Genomic DNA, 17,931 nt, shown 5'->3' on the forward strand with positions numbered 1-17,931 from the left:
AATGATTGTTTTATTAACTTATTAATAACTCAATTTATTTCCAGTTAAAGAAGTAGTACTGCTTGTTCGACGATTTTAAACTACATACAAGAATTTACATACTTGTACACCAAGAAACATTCACCAAATCAAATGGTCTGCAGATTTCCCACTGTTATGAAACAGTTGAGAAACTTGCAGGATTTTTAATATTTGATTGGACGATAAATATAGAACATTGAACATTGAACATTTTTTAAACTGATCCGTTAAGGAAACACAGCTAGCTGCGTGTGCTCCAACGCTGGAGGGGTTTACTTAAAGAAGAAGAAGACAGGGAAGTAAAAGCATATCAGTCGAACTATCTATCATATGAGGTATGTTTTTATCGGTCCGTCGTTTCTTCAAACGATATAAGGCAGATACTTTTATCATTTTGAAAACTTATTTCTCTAGTTAATGTTAACTTAACTTGGTAATTTTGTGAATGCTATTTTCGTTTTCTCATTTACCTGGATGATTTTCTGTCTGTAAAGTTCTCATACGGTTTTTACATTTTTTGTTTAATATATAGAAATCATTTACGACTATGAATAGATATTTATATTCACATTCTTGAAAAAAATGTTTAATCTTGCTGTAAGCATCACAACTAAAATAAAACATCAATCTTATTTAAAATGATGTCCTATCAGATGTAAAGGGGTTAGTTATATCAATGAAAATCTTCAAAAAAGGATAAGAATATAATTAAATGGGTCAATCTGATAACAGGTTGTCGTTTATTACTGTTTCTCATATTTGTTTTGTTTTGAATAGTTTGTTCTTGTGTTGTTTCGTTGCACCATTGTCCCAGGTTATCTGCATAATACTGATAGAGAAAATCTAAGAGTCTGGATGAGAAATTCAAGGGTGGAGGAGAAAATTTAAGAGTGTGGATGAGAAACTCAAGGGTGGGGGAGAAAATTTAAGAGTGTGGATGAGAAACTCAAGAGTGGAGGAGACAATTTAAGAGTGTGGCTGAAAACCCCAAGGGTGGAAGAGAAAATTTAAGGGTATGGCTGAGAAAATTTATGAGTGGATGACTTCCACTCATGATTATTAGACTGTTGTGAGCTCTGCGCATTCAATTTTATTTTTGTATTCTATTGATTGATCTGGCAGTTTAAAACCAAGCGTGTAAAAATATTTCAGATTGTAATGCAAATTTCTGTGTATATAATCAGAGACATATAATACAATATTGTATTATATGTCTCTGATATAATTAATATTATGAAATATTGGTTTTTAAATCAGAGACAAAAGAAGTGTAAATAAAATTTAGAGGAATATTAGAGGAATTTTGTTTGAATAATTGTCTTCGTATTTAGATTTATATTTGTTTTCTTTCTAAATTATTTTCCAACTTGTTACTTTTCTTATCCCGAGTTTCCTGACAATATATTTCGTTTCCTGTCTGAAGTATATCCAGCTATAACAACTTATCAATACAATTCTTAAATCGATTTTTCTTCCAAATAGGGATTTTCTTGATATACCTGTACTGTCAAGTTAAAGCGTTGGTGATTGAAATTGATAATGTATGGTGCCCAGGTTGTACTGGGGCCTCTGGAAGCTGTAAAGGCTAAACAGAAAAGCAAATTTGCGATCGGTAGGTTATATGATTTTAAATTATGTATTAGTATAATTATATGTCAACTCATCCAACTGAATCAAGACTAACAGAAATTACCCAAAGGTAACAAAATAAATATGGAAAAATAGATAATTCACTAAAACCTCATATATATATTTCATATCCTATATTTTTAATTCTTCAATCTTAAGTATTCATGTATCATTGACAATGTACACTTCTTTTCCTTATTGTTTATTGATGAATATTTATATATCTATATTTTTTAATTTTTATGTTAATTGTTAACATATTAACTGAACAGCAACATTTACATAAAAAGCATCCAATTGCTATGCATAAAAGGGAATGTGCCTGTGGGATATACGTCACCTAACAAATAAAAGAATGATTCGTACTTTTTATTGTTTGACAACTGACTTTTGTTAAACAAGAATTGTTTATTCACTCTTTCTTATGTCTATCTCGTTTCATTTTTGTTTAATTAATCAAAACACGTAAAGCATAAAACACAAGATATTCAGAGCTGTTTTAAGTATCTCGTTCTAATAGTATTCATTCTACACTTTATTGAGTAGACAATAGTATTGTTTATCCTTATGTAACTGCACTGCTCTGCCACAACATTCAACAGGTACTTCTTAGGTTAAAAGCTTGTCAAAAAAATTATATAAACTGCATTATTTTGGAGTACAAATGCATAAATAGACGTGTAGGTTGAGATATTTCAGACTCTTGAGAATATTTTGCTTATTAAAGCGCCTTTCTTGGTTAACCTTCAACAGCAACGCTCAAATCTCAACATATGATAGTCAGGTATGTATAATTACGTAGGATCATACGGATAATACGGAACTGTATAAACAAAAGACATAAAGAGAATAGTCAAATGCGTCTAAGGTCAACTTTGCCTAACGGAGTAGAACCTCAGTTTCTTAATAATACGTAAATAGTGATATATATATATAGATATATAACTAAAAATTGAAAAGCAATAAAAGTTTTAAAATTGCTGCATTGACATTTCTTAAAACTTAACTGTATTCCGTATACACAAATGAAATATATAAGTTTTACATTATTATTTATGCCAGCTAAAGCCCCCTTCCGGATGAGAGATTTTCTCGCTGCATTGAAGACCAATTGATGGTCTTTGGCTGTGTTATGCTATTTGGACGGTTTGTTGTCTCTTTGACACATTCCTTGTTTCCATTCTCTATTCTATTAAAAAAACAACTTGTCTTTTAGTATGGATAGTAAAATAAGGAATATTTTTAGAATGGATAAATGTGTCCAAAACAAGTTAAGGCAAGATTGATAGTGTTCAGTATGTTGTTGAAAATTAGAAAATTGAATACTCAGTGCAAACAATGAAAAAAAGATATTTAAATATTGTACCCAAGCGCCTGTGTTGTATTTAAGCAATTTAAGTCATCATCAAACCTGGAAATCTTACTAAACAATTTTTACGATATATTATACTTTAAATAAAAAAGTTAGAAAGATATCTATCAAATGCATTTTATAAGTATCTGCTTCAACTGGCCCCTAAATAATAATGTAATTACACTAGTTTAGATAGTAAAATAAGGAATATTTTCAGAGTGGATAAATTCGTCCGAAACAAGGAAAGGCAATCTTAGTAGTGTTCCGTATGTGGTGTAAAAATAGAAAATTGAATATTCAGTGCAAAATTATCCAAATCAATCGCCTGTGAAATACAACAGAAACTATATTAAAAAAGAAAGCAATTATTCCGATTTTGAAAAAAAAAATGCTTCGATCGAGTCCGTTTTTTTTAATGCGAACCGGCAAACCTTAAATTATGTGTTTGAATATATGTATTTTGGTATATAGTTGAATGGTTCATAAAGGTTTAGGCTGTGTTAAGGAATTATTTGCAAAATATCATTTACCTAAACTAATGAAACACAACTATTCTTTCCAATGTTTCCTTTATGTTTTTCTTCAACATATTGCATAAACAAATCATTTTTATTTTATTTCAAATTTTAATGTTTAAGGATGTTCGCTCCTCTTTTTCAAAATAACAAGATTTTGAAAAGACTGTTATAAATTGATAGTATGTAAATAATGGAAGGAAATAAGCAGAAAAAAATGACGGGTCCATGTCCTTGTTTTCGAGATATAAGTCATTGAAAATGATTCTCTTTAGATTTTTCATACGTTTAGCATTGACACCTTTTTTCTTTCAAAAACTAATAAAAAAATAACAAGGATTTTATAAGATTTTGAAATATTGCTTTTCAAACTATATGTAATAAAATAATGAAAAGCAAAGAAAAGTAGAGGTAAGCGAGAAAATTTTTTATTGGCACTACATGGATAAAACCAGAGGATTCTGAATATCTGACAAAAATTAAAAAACAAGAGGAGCGAACATCCATAAGAAATGTTTATGACATCTTTACACTAAATCCGTTGGATGTGTATTGGTTGGCACTTTAGACTAGGAGCACGTGGTTTATTTCTTAGTTGTTATTGGCCTTGAACTAGCATTCGATAATATCACGTCCTAATCTTGAAGGTATGGTTGTTTATAAAGCCCCATAATTTAGGTTATAAATTTATTCTTAAAGGATATAAATTTAACACCGAAGTGAGATCTTTGAATATTGTTTTTATTGGTACTAAAATTGATTTTGATATATTCAAGCATAACTAAATAGAAATTGCTATACATTTATGAATACTTATGGTCCAAAATCCTGTCGATATTATGCACTTATATTTTGGGATTGTACAAGGTCATGCTTTTCATTGACTGTTTATGACATCTTTACACTTAATCCATGGGCGTTTACTGATTGATACGTTAGTCTGGGATAACATTATTTTTAGTTGTTATTGGCTTTGAACTAGCTTTCGGTATCTGCGAGTACTCTTTAATAGATACTTTGGGTCTTTTGTCTTTATGTAAGTTGTTTTATATGTTTCGTACCAATCTGATGAGTCCAGCAATTTCCAACTGTTTTTTTATAGTTCGTTCTTAGGGAGAGGATTGAGCGGTCATAAACATGTTTAACCATGCCACATTCAATATGTGCCTGTCCCATGTCAGGAGCCTGCAAATCAATGGTTGTCGTTGGTTGCTGTCTGTTATATTTGTTTTTCGTTTATCATTTTGTCATTAATAAGCTATTGTTTTTTAGTTTGAATTGTTTCCTTTTTAGTCATGTCGTGGCCTTTTATAGCTGACTTTACGGCTTGAGTCTTTCTAAGTTGTTAAAGGCCGTATATGGTGACCGATATTTGCTCAAACCGCTTCATTTGGACTGTGCTGAATAGTTGTCTCATTGGTAATCATACAACATCTCCTTATTTTACTTAGAGATTTTGAATAAGAATTCTAATGGTACAATCAACATTGCGAACCCAAGCTTTGTAGTTTTATGTAGTCGACGTTGCATATTGTACCCCAGACAAAGATTGCCTTAGCCGAATTTTTTCACCTGCAACAATAATAATAAAAAAACAATAATTACAGCAAAAAAGGAAATGTTTTTTTTTCTGTAAGTTCAGCAACTAATCCGACGCTAATAAAGCCACATGTATTTTTTGGTTACCTCAGTTGTATAAGATTTACTAACCAGCATGGACTGTCATTCAAGTTGGTTTCTTCTATCAGTACAAGTTGTTTCGAAAGAAAAAATGCAAACAACAAATATATATGTCTAAGAATATAACTTAAACACGCTAATTGATACATTAAAAAGTTCTATTAGATTTTGAATAGACATACGCAATATTTCTCTAGACAAACTAGCTTCATCAGGCGTGTGCATCTCTCAAGGTGAAATCGGATGCATGACAAAAAAAATATTTAGAATTTATAAACAACAACGCCGTAAAAAATAGGATGCGATATGTACAGCCAAACCTCCTAACCAAATCTTTGTATCTATGAAAGAATTTGGTAAATGGTTTAATTAATTTGTGGTAACGAAATCCCTGACTTAATAATTTATCAGCTTTCCCTAAATTACGTTAAATGAAATCTAAAACAGTTCGGTAAACGTCCCATTTTGATAGTCTTTATGTACAACAAAAAGACAATGGTCCATTAGAACCCAAAGTGGATTTAAGCATATATTTCAACTGTAAATAACATCAGGAAAAATCTATACTTTTAGAAACTGAGCTGCGGATTGCTTTAGTGGGGAAAACGGGCGTTGGAAAAAGTGCAACTGCAAATACCTTGTGCGGGGAAGAATTTTTCGAATCTGGTGTGCAAGCTGTCAGTTTGACACAAATATGTCAACAAAAGAAGGCTAGGATACTTGGAAGAGATGTTTTAATTATTGACACTCCGGGTATATTTGACACAGAAACTGATCCAACTGGCGTTGAAAATGAAATAAAAAGATGCGTCCATATTGGGGCGCCAGGTTTACATGCTGTTCTTTATGTAATGGAAATAGGTAGATTTAGAGACGAAGATACAAACGCAATAAAGGCTTTTCTGAGATTTTTCGAAGGTGAAATGAAGGACCGAGTGATTGTTGTTTTCACTCATGGTGATAAATTACAGAAAAAAGGGTTAAAGCTTGAAGACCATCTACAAAAATCTCCAATGGGTCTCCAAATTTTCCTGGAAGACTGTCAAAACCGTGTTATACTTTTCAACAATGAATTCGATAAAGAAGAGAGCTATGAGCAAATTAATGGTCTTTTAACAATGATCGAAGCACTTAAAAGATCTAACGAATTAGCATATTACTCTGATGCTCTATTTATGAAAGCAGAAGAAAGAATACAGGTACGAGAAAGGGAAATCGAATTTAAAATCCAACAAGAATACATGGAAAAGCAAGCAGAATTCGAGAAAACGACGAAAATGCAACTGGAAGATCAGATGCGAAAGGAAAGGGAAACAGAACTTAAGGAAATGAAAAAAGAATACGAGAAAAAATTAGAGAAAGTCCGTGATGATATCAGAAAACAGATTTCTGATAAGGATAGTACATGGTAGGTAACATTAAATTTATGATAAGTGACTTTGTACCCTCAAGATTCACATAAAATTGAAAAGTACCTGAACAATAACTTGCATGTTGAACAATGAAGTTTGAACGTAGCAATCCCATACGAGTCTAATATATATACTCATATTGCCGATTACCCAAACAGCTAGAAGGACGCCGGATTTTATAAATGATTTAAACAATATACATGAATACAACGCATATTTACGTACAATAAATCATAACAATAATATATTATCATAATTAATGCTCGTATACTGTATACTGTATTTTAAGTCAAATACCATCTAATGACAAAATCTCTATAATTGACGATCCTGTCAGCCAGGAGCAATCAACTAAAACGAGTTATCTCGGTCAAACTACAATAAAAACTGAATATATATTGCTGAAAAGTTGAAAACCTGTGTCCAAAATCCAATGCTCGTAAGACTGTTTCACTGGGGAGGTACACTTCGGCCAGTATGTAAATAAATCTATAATGATTCAAACAAAATACTTGAGAATATGCAAAAAACATTTCATATCTTTTTAAAAAAATGTAAAAAGACACTTGACATTACGACTGTTGGATAGAAAGTGATGTCTTTCAAAATATTTCCCCGCACATGAAAATATTCAAGCAACTAAATTAGATCATTCGCATCGTTAATACAAAATTAATGTTTCCCGCTAATTCTTGAATCGCTTGAAAATTTAATTAATTAGATATTACTGAAAACGAATTAGCAAAGGACAAACACTAATCAAGGTGACAAATAATGCACTGTAATACCTACCAGCCTAAAAAGAGTGTGTTTCAGGTAGGAATCTGACACTCAAAAGTAAATGTATTCGACATGGTTGTCTCGTAGTAGCGTGCTCGCCTTGAAAGTGAGAGGTCGTGAGTTTGATCCATGCTGTTCTGCTACAGCATTAAGAATTAAGAACAATGGCTGGTTGGCACAGAGTCAGAATAATTGTCCAGTTAGGTTGCCATATCTTATTACGGACTAATTCATATTGAACCAGCACGTTAAAAATCCGACTGAGTGTGTATGTCTAGTACAAAACAGGCATTTACATGTTCTCGTTCTAAATTTGCATCGCATTTGCCTCTTGACGTCAAACAGCCACCACCATCACAACAGTAAATGTGATCAATATATATATACTAGTCAACAAATATAACGAATAAAAGCAAGTGAATATGATTAAATATAACTGACCAAGTCGGAAAAAGAGAAAATGCCTTTTGTATTGAAAAAAGGGATCAAATATATTTTGTGGAAAATGATGAAAAAATTGACAACCAATTTCATGCAGAACGAGAATAAAAAAAATTGTATGTCTGAAATCAATGTTTTTGGTGCGATAAACATTAGGGAAAATCTGAGATTTTTTTTTTATTTGGAACCATGTACCCAATTCCATTATATATGAAAACAGTTATCAAAATTCTACACTTTTTTTTTATGTTGAAAATTCTATTCTTGTGTAGATGGTTTAAGAGAAGCTTCAGATAAGATACTAGTATACAAAAAGCCCCTTTTTGAATTTAGGAAGAACAAAATATCGTAATATATTGTCACTGGTATGTTTTCATTTTTTCAGTACCATTCTGTAATGAGTTTGATGGACTTGAAGACAATAGAATATTTCTCTAGAAGCAGTTGCTTGCAGCACCGGTATAGCGTGTACATAATTATTTTTTCACATTCTTGTATTTTAACATGAATTACTAGTACACCGTTATTATAGTGATAAGTATTTTTATTGGACTGATGTCTCTTGTGTGTTCTCTAATTTACATTCTGTTACCCCACTGCTCGGCATATAAACGTGCAATACCAAGTTAAAGCCCGCCATATGTTCATGACTGTGTCAGTCCAAAGTAATAATGATTGTCTTTTACTGTATTTTAATATTTGTGTCAAATGGATGTTGATAGCTGATCTTTGATATAAAAAAGAAGATGTGGTATGGTTGCCAATGAGACAACTCTCCACAAGAGACCAAATGACACAGAAATTAACAACTATAGGTCACCATAAGGCCTTCAACAATGAGCAAAGCCCATACCGCATAGTCAGCATTGACTTTCACGGTTAAGAATAGAACAGAAGGGTTAAAATGCAAGTATTGTCTAATATCTTGAAAACTGTTATAGACAGAAAATTTGACAGGGCACAAATGGTAAAATGTCAAGATCTGCTTAAGGTCTATTTTGATTAAATTGTCAGACTACTCCTTATATCAGTAATTTCCCTTAAATGGTGAAATATTTTTTTTGTGTTTTGATTATAACCTACAAATAATGTAAATATCTTAAAACATCATTGACTCCTTTAATACAAATTTTACCCAATTTTGTATTTTGGACAGAAACTATAGCAGATAGAAAGAATTTGTTACCAGCAAAAAATATCAGCAAAATCAGATCGACATTAAGCCAAACGACCAAAATCATCAGTCGAATTAAACAGCAAAAATGATCCGCTAGACAATTTAACAAAACAAAACAAAAATCAGTTGCCACGTTTTTGACAAAAACTATAGTAGATAGAGAGAATCATCAGTATGCTGCTTATAGAAGTTATTGCCTCAAATTATGGTTTGTTTAACAGTTTTCCAGTGTCTTTACTTATATAACTTGTTATCCATAATAAAAAGACTGAAACTTTTAACAGCAAAAAATAACCATCAACGCAAAATTTCTCTTAAATGATAATTTTCCCATATTTAGTTTTTATCTTGAATAGTATAATAAATAGACCATGACAAATGTTATTAGTAAAAATGACCAATAAACAAGATCTACAAAGGTTAAACATGTCAAAATCTATTAATCCACACCATATAAGATTTTATACACATTATTTTTTTTTCTGATTGTTATCTTAAAAACCAAAATAGATAAGTGAAATTATAAACAGAAATTGATGTATTTTATTCTAAATATTCTGTACGATCCCAGTTGGGTGAATCATACTTCTAGAAGTCCCTCGATTGTAGTCCGAGATTACTCTGGCGTCCAACGGCTGTTTTGCCAGACAAGCTGGGGCCGTGGTCCCACGGCCCCAGCTTGTCTGACAAAACAGCCGTTGGACGTCAGAGTAATCTCGGACTACTCGATTGAGACATTTACAAGTGAGATGTATTACCGAATCAGGAGCAACACGGCGGCTGTCATATGTAGAACTATATTTGCCTTCCCTTCCGGAGCACCTGAGATCGTCCTCGGGTTTTTTCGTGAGGTTCATGTTTCTCAGTCTTTAGTTTTCTATGTTGTGTTTTGTGGACTTGTTGGTCGGTTTTTTGCCATGGCGTTATCATTTCTCTTCGACTTATGAATTTGAATGTCCTCTATGTAACTTCAACCCCTTTTATGTTAAGCTAGATTTCAAAAGTACATAGGAGCATTAAAGATTAAAAGTTGTGGTGACTAAAAAACTTATTCGTACTTTCTGTTATCTTGTCCACTATATACAAATTTAAGGCAATACATTTTGGCTTCAATTTTAGACCTTCTAGTTCAAGTCGACCCAAAAATCATAAGGCTTGCTTTCTGGCTCAACCGTGCTTTCGAACGAGCCTTGTATTCATTTAGGTACAGATATATTATTTATCAAAATCTGACGTTTCATTCTTTGATGTAAATGATCTGTCATTCATAAATCTAGGCATTTCATACAATTCACAATAAACTATTTTTCTCGTTGTTGTTCAGTATTTTTATGTAACATCATTTTACAAGAATTATTATATACAATATTTTCATTTTTTTTTTTCAAAGTATATATACTTATTTAAAATAAAAATAATTGCTTTATCTGTTCATTATTTTATTTACATTTACTTATCCAAGTAATCGAGATTAAGTGTAGAGTTCCGAGATCAACAAAATAAAACAAGAAAAAGAAAAGAAATTGTCCATGTGCCTGTCCTTAGTCATTTGTGGGCTTTTATTATATTTTCTCTTTCTTTTTTTGTATTAGAATTTTGAGTGAAGCAGATATTTACTGTCTTTCTAAATTTCATTTACGTTTTAAACTCGGGTGCGAGTTGGAGCTTGACATATTGTTTGAAGACCGTTTATTGAACTCTAGCTGTATGTTGGGGACATATAAAGGAATTTGAATACAATTCTTTATTACTTTAAGCACATTATGCTTATCAGTGCAATAAATACAAATACATTTTTTATAACACAACATGACATAATACATCGGAGAAGCAAAACAGCCTAATCATTTTGTTTCCACAATTTCCTTGATAAAATAAACATAAACAAGACAAGTTAGGCAATAGACAAATTATTGTACATTTATTTACATCATTAACAAAACAAATATAACAAACAAAATAAATCTTTTCTAACTAAGTTGCAGCACATGTAGTGTTAATGCTGATTTCAAATCATCAAGTTATGTTATGTTGCACTGCCTGTGGTTAAACACTGCTGTAGAACTGCTGACTATAACCAGGATACATAAACGGTGACATACCACACATATACAGCGAGAACATAGGGAATGGTGGGTGTAACTGCTGACTATTGTAACCATTGGATTCCATTGTTGTTATCATTCGGGAACCAGGTTTACCTACACCAACGAACTGTGACAACTCTGGTGAACCGTTATAGCATGTACTCTTGATGTGACGCTTTTCTTTCGTTCTTCGATTCTGGAACCACCATTTAATCTTATGTTGACTGAGTTTGAGTTTCTTGGCGAGCACTTGACGATCTTCAATTTGGAGGTATTTGCTGTTACTGTAGTATTGTTCTAGTTCATTCAATTGAGAGTTTGTGTAGGCAGTTCTGGTTCTCTTCGTTTGTTGGTCGGACTTGGCTGAGTCGTCTGAACATGAACCAGATGAAGTACAATCTCTTAATGTCGAGTCTGTAGAACTAAAGCTGTTGTCATCAGAATGCAATGAGTCGTCTAGTAGTTTCCTCTTGTATTGCGGACGTTGAGTTGAGATGGTAAGTGGAAGGATCATGTGGGCTGTTAATGACTGACTTCTGTTTGGTAGATATTTGTCGTGGATATTGTTAACAATTACCTCAGTACAGACGGTTACAGAATCCTGCTGCTCTTTGATAGTTCTTCAATGCTGAAGGACATTTTGGTTGTAACGTTCGGTCGATAAGCCATTTGTGTTCATTAGTAGTTAACTTTTTTTTTTCTTTTTTTTGGGGGGGGGGGGGGGGGGGTGGGGGGGGGGGGGGGTAGGCATTTGTTGCCCCCTTAACAAAAAAATGTATAACAATCTAATAGGGCCTGGGCTTATCTCGCCCTTTATTTAAATAAATACAGATACAAATTATTCTGTTCTGCTATCTTTTCGATGTCTTTCACTCGCTGTTCTGAGTAGAGAAAGTTCCTCTTATCTCTGACATCTAACCAATGGTCATGGCTTCTCTTGACCTCCTTGTAAAAGGCTTCATTCTCGTGTTTCTCTATCAGCCCTTGTTCTTTTAAGGTGTCACAATTGGCTTTTAGTATCGTTGTTTCTCCTTCCACTTCAAGTAAGTAAGTCTTTTGTGGAAGGTCTAGTGTGATGTGTTGTATTCTTATCTCCCCCTTTTTGTGTTTGCGGCGTTCCTTTCTTTCTCTACCAGTTGTCGATTGACCCTCGGCACCTCCAGAGGAAGCGGGACCTTTTGGCGATGATGTGGCTGTTGGTGGTGGAGGAGCTTCATCTTTCTTAGAAACTGACTCAATCTGTGCGTCCGTTGCTGAATCTGTCTCTATTGGTTGAGCGGTAATGCCTAGCTCATCAGGTTTTGAGAAGTCTGTGTCTAAAAATAGAGCTGGATTTCCAATCTCTGCAGTTGACTCGGACTTTTTGGCCAAAAATGCCCTCAGTTTGCGGTTATTCCTTTCAGAACGGGACTTTGATGACTTCTTTTTTGGTGGTAATGTCGACCCCTCTCTTTCCGCTATCTTCCCGGGTGTCCATTTTACTATAAGTTTGTAACTTCCATTCCGAGCTGATAAAACCCAGTCGGCGGTTTGGTGTTCTAACAAATGCGAAATGGTAAAGATATCACCAGATAATACGGGCTGTTGTTGGTGTGTTTCACTGCCATCATCAGACATTATGAGAGTTTCCTGACATATTTAACTATTAGTATTCGATTAGTCAAATGATTAATTTCATCAGTTCATTAGTAGTTAACTTTTTTTTTTTTTTCTTTTTTTAGGGCAAAAAAGGGGATTGAGCTTATTTCGCCCCTTTAACACAAAGTATAACAAACGGGAATTTAACAGGTCTTGGGGCTTATCTCGCCCTTTATTCTAAACTAATTAGGTCTTTCCACTTTTCCGTGGAAAGACCTATTGATTTTGTTCTGATTATTATTATTTTTTTTTTTTCTTCCGCCTATTTTTTTTCTTGCGTAGTATTGTTGTTTCATAAGATGTCGCTTAGATATTTGGTATGTGATATCGAACAGTTTATACGCTTTTGAAACTGACAACCGCTTAACCGAATACTTTACGTTGTAAGAGTTATCTCCCCAAACACTGTTTTTCTTGTGGCCACTACTCCTTCGCAACCGTAAAAGATTACGACAAATTTATTTTACCAAATTGCTCACTATATCTTCAGGATGTTGAGTTTGGTTTTCACCGAAGCGTTCCGGAGACTCCATATGAGAGTTATTTCCCCTTATGCATTTGATATAAGTGATATGCATTTCTAACTGGTAAACCATAAGTGATTGAGACCTAGGGTCTTTTGATTTGAGGTCCTTGGTCCAAAAAAAAAAAAGAAAATTTGGTCAAGGTCAAAGGTCAAGGTCATATTCTGAATTTTGATTTTGGCTTATTTTCACTCCGTATAAGATATCGGCAACATATTATTACTAAATTGTTAGTTGCGACATGTCGTAACACATACATTTTGGTTAAAGGGTGCGCTAACATTAAATTAGAGTTTTCTCCCCTCTTGTATTTAAAAATACGCGTATGGTGATATAACTTATTAACCATATATAAGTAAGACCTAGGGTCTTTTGATTTGAGGTCCTTGGTTTATGACCTTGAAATTGAGCTCAAGGTCATAGGTAAATTTGACGTTCTAGATTTTGACCTTTGCTTTTACCTCATATGTATACATGATAAAGCCATGGGACTCTTTGCATTAGGTTACAAGCCATTTGACCTTGAAAAATCCAACCGGAAGTGACCTTGTGTAAACCGGAAGTAGCTATTGTTTGTACTTATTTAATATAAAAGTATATAGAACCATATATTTTTGGAATCAGTGTCAAGTAAACATTCAAATTATACCAAAAGTAACATTTTTCAAACCGGAAGTAACAAATTATCTCCCTTATTTAAAAAAAAATGTATAGAAACCATATATTTTTGGAATCAGTGTACAATAAGCTATCATTTGACGCTGGAAATAATATTTTAAACCGAATTTTAATATTTTTATATCAAAATAGATCTTTATGGGTGGAAAGACCTTCAATTGTCACTATTGCTTGCATCCTTTCTTGACTGAATAGAAAGTTCTTGCTGTTCCTAACATCAAGCCAAGTGTCAAAACTTCTTTTGATGTATTGGTACGTGTCTTTGTTCTGGTCTTTGTAGATGAAGTCGTGCAACTCCAAAGTAACGCTATTGACGAGCAGATACAAGTCGTTGTCGACAATATCCATCACATACATAGTTTGTGGAAGATCCAAGCATACTTTCTTCACCTTTAGTCCTTTGGTGTAGCTTCGAGCGTCTAGTTGTCTCTTTTTTTTCTCTTTCTGTAGAGTTTTATCCACTTCAGATCGACCCTCGACACCCTGTCGGGCGGGATCTACTTCTGTAGTCGTTCTTTTCTTTTTCTCTTCAGCTATAGTCTGTTTTGCTGATAGATTACTGTCTATTTGCGAGATAGGTGTACCGGTATCCATATCATCATTGATGGCTGGTGTAGGTAACTCCTTTGTCTCGACAACTGGGGGTGGTGCGGTATGTACCTGCTCCTCGGTGTTTATTGTCGGTTCACCAGACTCCTGTTGTTTTCGAAGGAGGAAGGCTTGTCGTCGACGGCGATTCCTGTCTTGACGCGCTTTTGATGACATCTTTTTCGTGATTGTAGGCGTTTGTGATGTTTGTCGCCGTTTTATCTGCATGGAGTATCTTCCATTCCGTTTAGTTAAAGTCCAATCGGCGGGTTGATTCTCTACGAGTGATAGAACTGCAGTAATCTCCTCTGGTAGTTGGTCGGAAGTTTCCATTCTCAACTCATCAGTTTATGATTTAAGTATTCGACATTTTATTCACCTTGGTCTACAGGACATATAGCAAACACGTCCGTCCAGGTGAAAATCTACTCACTCTAGTAGTTAACTCTTTGAAGACGCTTTGACAATGTGCAGCTCTAGTCATTTTGCCTGTTTTATACTCTCTCGAGTTGATGACTCACAATGAGCCATGACGGTTCTTATCAAAACAGTTCAGTGGCAAGCTTATATGCATTCAAAGGGAACCCACGCTTCACTGATTTAAATCCATTCATTCAGTTAACAATTCCAAGTTAATTTGTTTAATTAGTGACACTGATTAATTATGTCAAACAATTTTACGACTTTAAATCATTCTATTAAATAGATGATTATTTTATCCAAGCCAAAACAGTGATTTATAAGTTTGTATAAATGTTTCTGTTTCTATCGATATATTAAAAAAGAATAAAAGATGTTGAAAAAAATAGATTTTATGCATAAAATATTAAGTAGACTGATTAAATTGCAAAGCTATCCGACTGATTTGAAGACCCCCTTATCATAAAATTTTCATATTTTGAGTTGGAGCTTGTAGATCTTACTATAATTTTTATAAAATTTGTTCTAAAATAATTTCACACTAGACTGTAAAAATCTCATTGAGAATTTTGTTTATTAATTATGTCAATTCTTTTATTACTTTAAGCAAACAATGCTCATCGACACAATGACATGTAATATATATGTATATGCAAATACAATAACTGACGAATAAATACCTTATGCATACATAACTGACAAATGAATACATCCGAGAAGAATAATGACCTATATGAAGTATTGGATACTAACAAGTCTGTTCTAAGTTTAAATATAAATACGAAGATGTGGTATGAGTGCCAATGAGACAACTCTCCATCCAAGTCACAATGTGTAAAAAGTAAACAATTATAGGTCAAAGTAGTACGGCCTTCAACACGGAGCCTTGGCTCACACCGAACAGCAAGCTATAAAGGGCCCCAAAATGACTAGTGTTACACAATTCAAACAAGAAAACCAACGGTCTAATCTATATAAAAAACGAGAAATGCATGGAAAAGAAATTTACAAAGGTTACATATGTCTTTTACATTTTCTACAAATTTACAAAGGTTACATATGTCTTTTACATTTTCTATGCTCAACAACAGTACAAGCTTAAATGACGATGGACGCATATAATAATATGGCTTAATGTACTGTCTCCTCATTGCATTATAACAATCACACTGTAGAATGAAATGAAATTCGTCTTCTATTGTTTTTAAAGTACAGAGAGTGCATTTTCTTGATGATCTATTAACACCGTGGTATCGGCCTGTTTCAACAAATAAATGATGTGAAGACAATCTTATTCTCGTTAGATACACTCTAAAATTCACATGTTTAGTAAGGTAAAACACAGAATTGATACAAACCACTTTGGCGAGCTGTCCAATAATTATTCAAATATTGTTTAGCCTGATCAAATATTCTAGTTTTGGTAAAATACTTACGAGTGTCATTTACAACTAAATTATGTTGTAAATGACACTCGTAAGTATGTCGGGTTATACCAAAAGTCATTTAGATCCAAATTAAACAATAAATACCTCAGTTGATGAATCCATCTATTTCTGTTAGTTGCTACATTGATTCCGTACCTGTTCTTGATAACAATTTTTAAGAATACAATTATTCGTTGATAAAAGTTTAAACCAGTATTTTATAATATTATACAATCTAAGATATATCAAAGGATATCTACCGAGCTCATAATACATCATTACATTCGTGGTACATTGTTTGACACCCAAAATATTTTTGCAAAAATCTAACTGAACTTTTAGCATTAATTGTTACAGAGAAATTCACTACAATATGACTGTGGTATCGGGCCTGTTATAGCAGAATTGTTCCTGTATCGTTATGAATAATTAACGATCTTATAGGCCATAGTTAACTTCTATGTCATTTGGTTTCTGATGGAGAGTTGTATCACTAACAATCATACCACATCTTCTCATTTTTTTACTTAGATTGATCAGTAATTCTTCACATATTTGTCCTTTGATCTATATGGATATTTGTCACATTGCAAATCATATCAGTTTTATTTATTTTTTATATTGCAATGGGGTGAGAATTTTTGCACCAAGCCGAAAGCCTCATTGTGGCTTTGAGACGAAGAACAGCTTTTCAAGCCGGTTTGCTTTGTTTTGTTTTTTCATGTTCGTGTAGTGATTTTGGGTCATGATTATTACGCCATGAACTTTCTTTTTTATCTTATCAACATAGTTGTTCTCTCTTGTTGTGTGCCGTCTGTAAAAAGTCCCCAATACTTGAGTTGTTTGCTCTTCTATTATTTTTTAAAGTAATGGCATAGTTCTCTTGAGATCACTTCTCTTATGTGTATTACCTCGTTCTCGCATGCAGTCAATTTGTTTATTGAAAATCATAGATAAAAAAGAATTTTACGAAAATTTATGTATTTTTGTTTGTAATAAAGTATTGAAAATGGCATTGTATTAATATCTATGTTTTTTTTTCATTTAATATCAAATGTGTATCAGTTAACATAAAAAGCAATAAAAATAAACTGTAGACACAGAGATATGTCTCGTCTGTATATAATTCAACAGAAGATAGCGGATATGTTCCAATTGTAGTAATTACAATCCCGTCTCCCTTTCTCCGAATGAGACCTACCGAATTAGACTTATTACCGGGTCTGTACTAACATGAGCAACACGACGGGTGCCACATGTGAAGCAGAATCTGCCTACCCTTGCGAAGCACATGAGATCACCCCCAATTTATGGTGGGGTTCGTGTTGCTCAGTCTTTAGTTTTCTGTGTTGTGTTTTGTGTATTGTTGTTTGTCTGTTGGTCTTTTTATCTTTCGCCTCTCTTTTAATAGTAAAATGCAAATGTTGAAATTAAAATAGCAATACTCTAATATGTAAATTATGCAAAATACTTAAAGTCAATGAACCATGACTGATGGAAAAGGGCCAAATAATTTCTGGGATATAAGATATGCCAATGCTGAAACAACTGCAAACAAAA

The 17,931-nt window shown here is 33.2% G+C and overlaps 1 protein-coding gene across 1 annotated transcript; it reads left to right on the top strand.

Moving 5' to 3' along the window:
* Positions 1 to 251: 251 nt before the first annotated feature.
* Positions 252 to 9,639, top strand: LOC127705220 (GTPase IMAP family member 7-like). The gene is made up of 4 exons (XM_052209535.1): positions 252 to 356; positions 1,504 to 1,633; positions 5,773 to 6,607; positions 8,218 to 9,639. The coding sequence occupies exons 2-4, from the start codon at positions 1,561 to 1,563 to the stop codon at positions 8,228 to 8,230; spliced, it is 921 nt and encodes a 306-aa protein (XP_052065495.1). The 5' UTR covers positions 252 to 356; positions 1,504 to 1,560; the 3' UTR covers positions 8,231 to 9,639.
* The last annotated feature ends 8,292 nt before the right edge of the window (positions 9,640 to 17,931 follow it).

This window comes from Mytilus californianus, unplaced genomic scaffold, assembly GCF_021869535.1.
Source record: "Mytilus californianus isolate M0D057914Y unplaced genomic scaffold, xbMytCali1.0.p SCAF_6, whole genome shotgun sequence".
NCBI lineage: Eukaryota > Metazoa > Mollusca > Bivalvia > Mytilida > Mytilidae > Mytilus > Mytilus californianus.

Excerpts from the sequence above, each read along its gene's own strand:
- LOC127705220 (XM_052209535.1), top strand. The coding sequence starts at position 1,561 with ATGTATGGTGCCCAGGTTGTACTGGGGCCTCTGGAAGCTGTAAAGGCT. Across the intron at positions 1,634-5,772 it reads GAAAAGCAAATTTGCGATCG|AAACTGAGCTGCGGATTGCT; the intron begins GTAGGTTATATG and ends CTATACTTTTAG.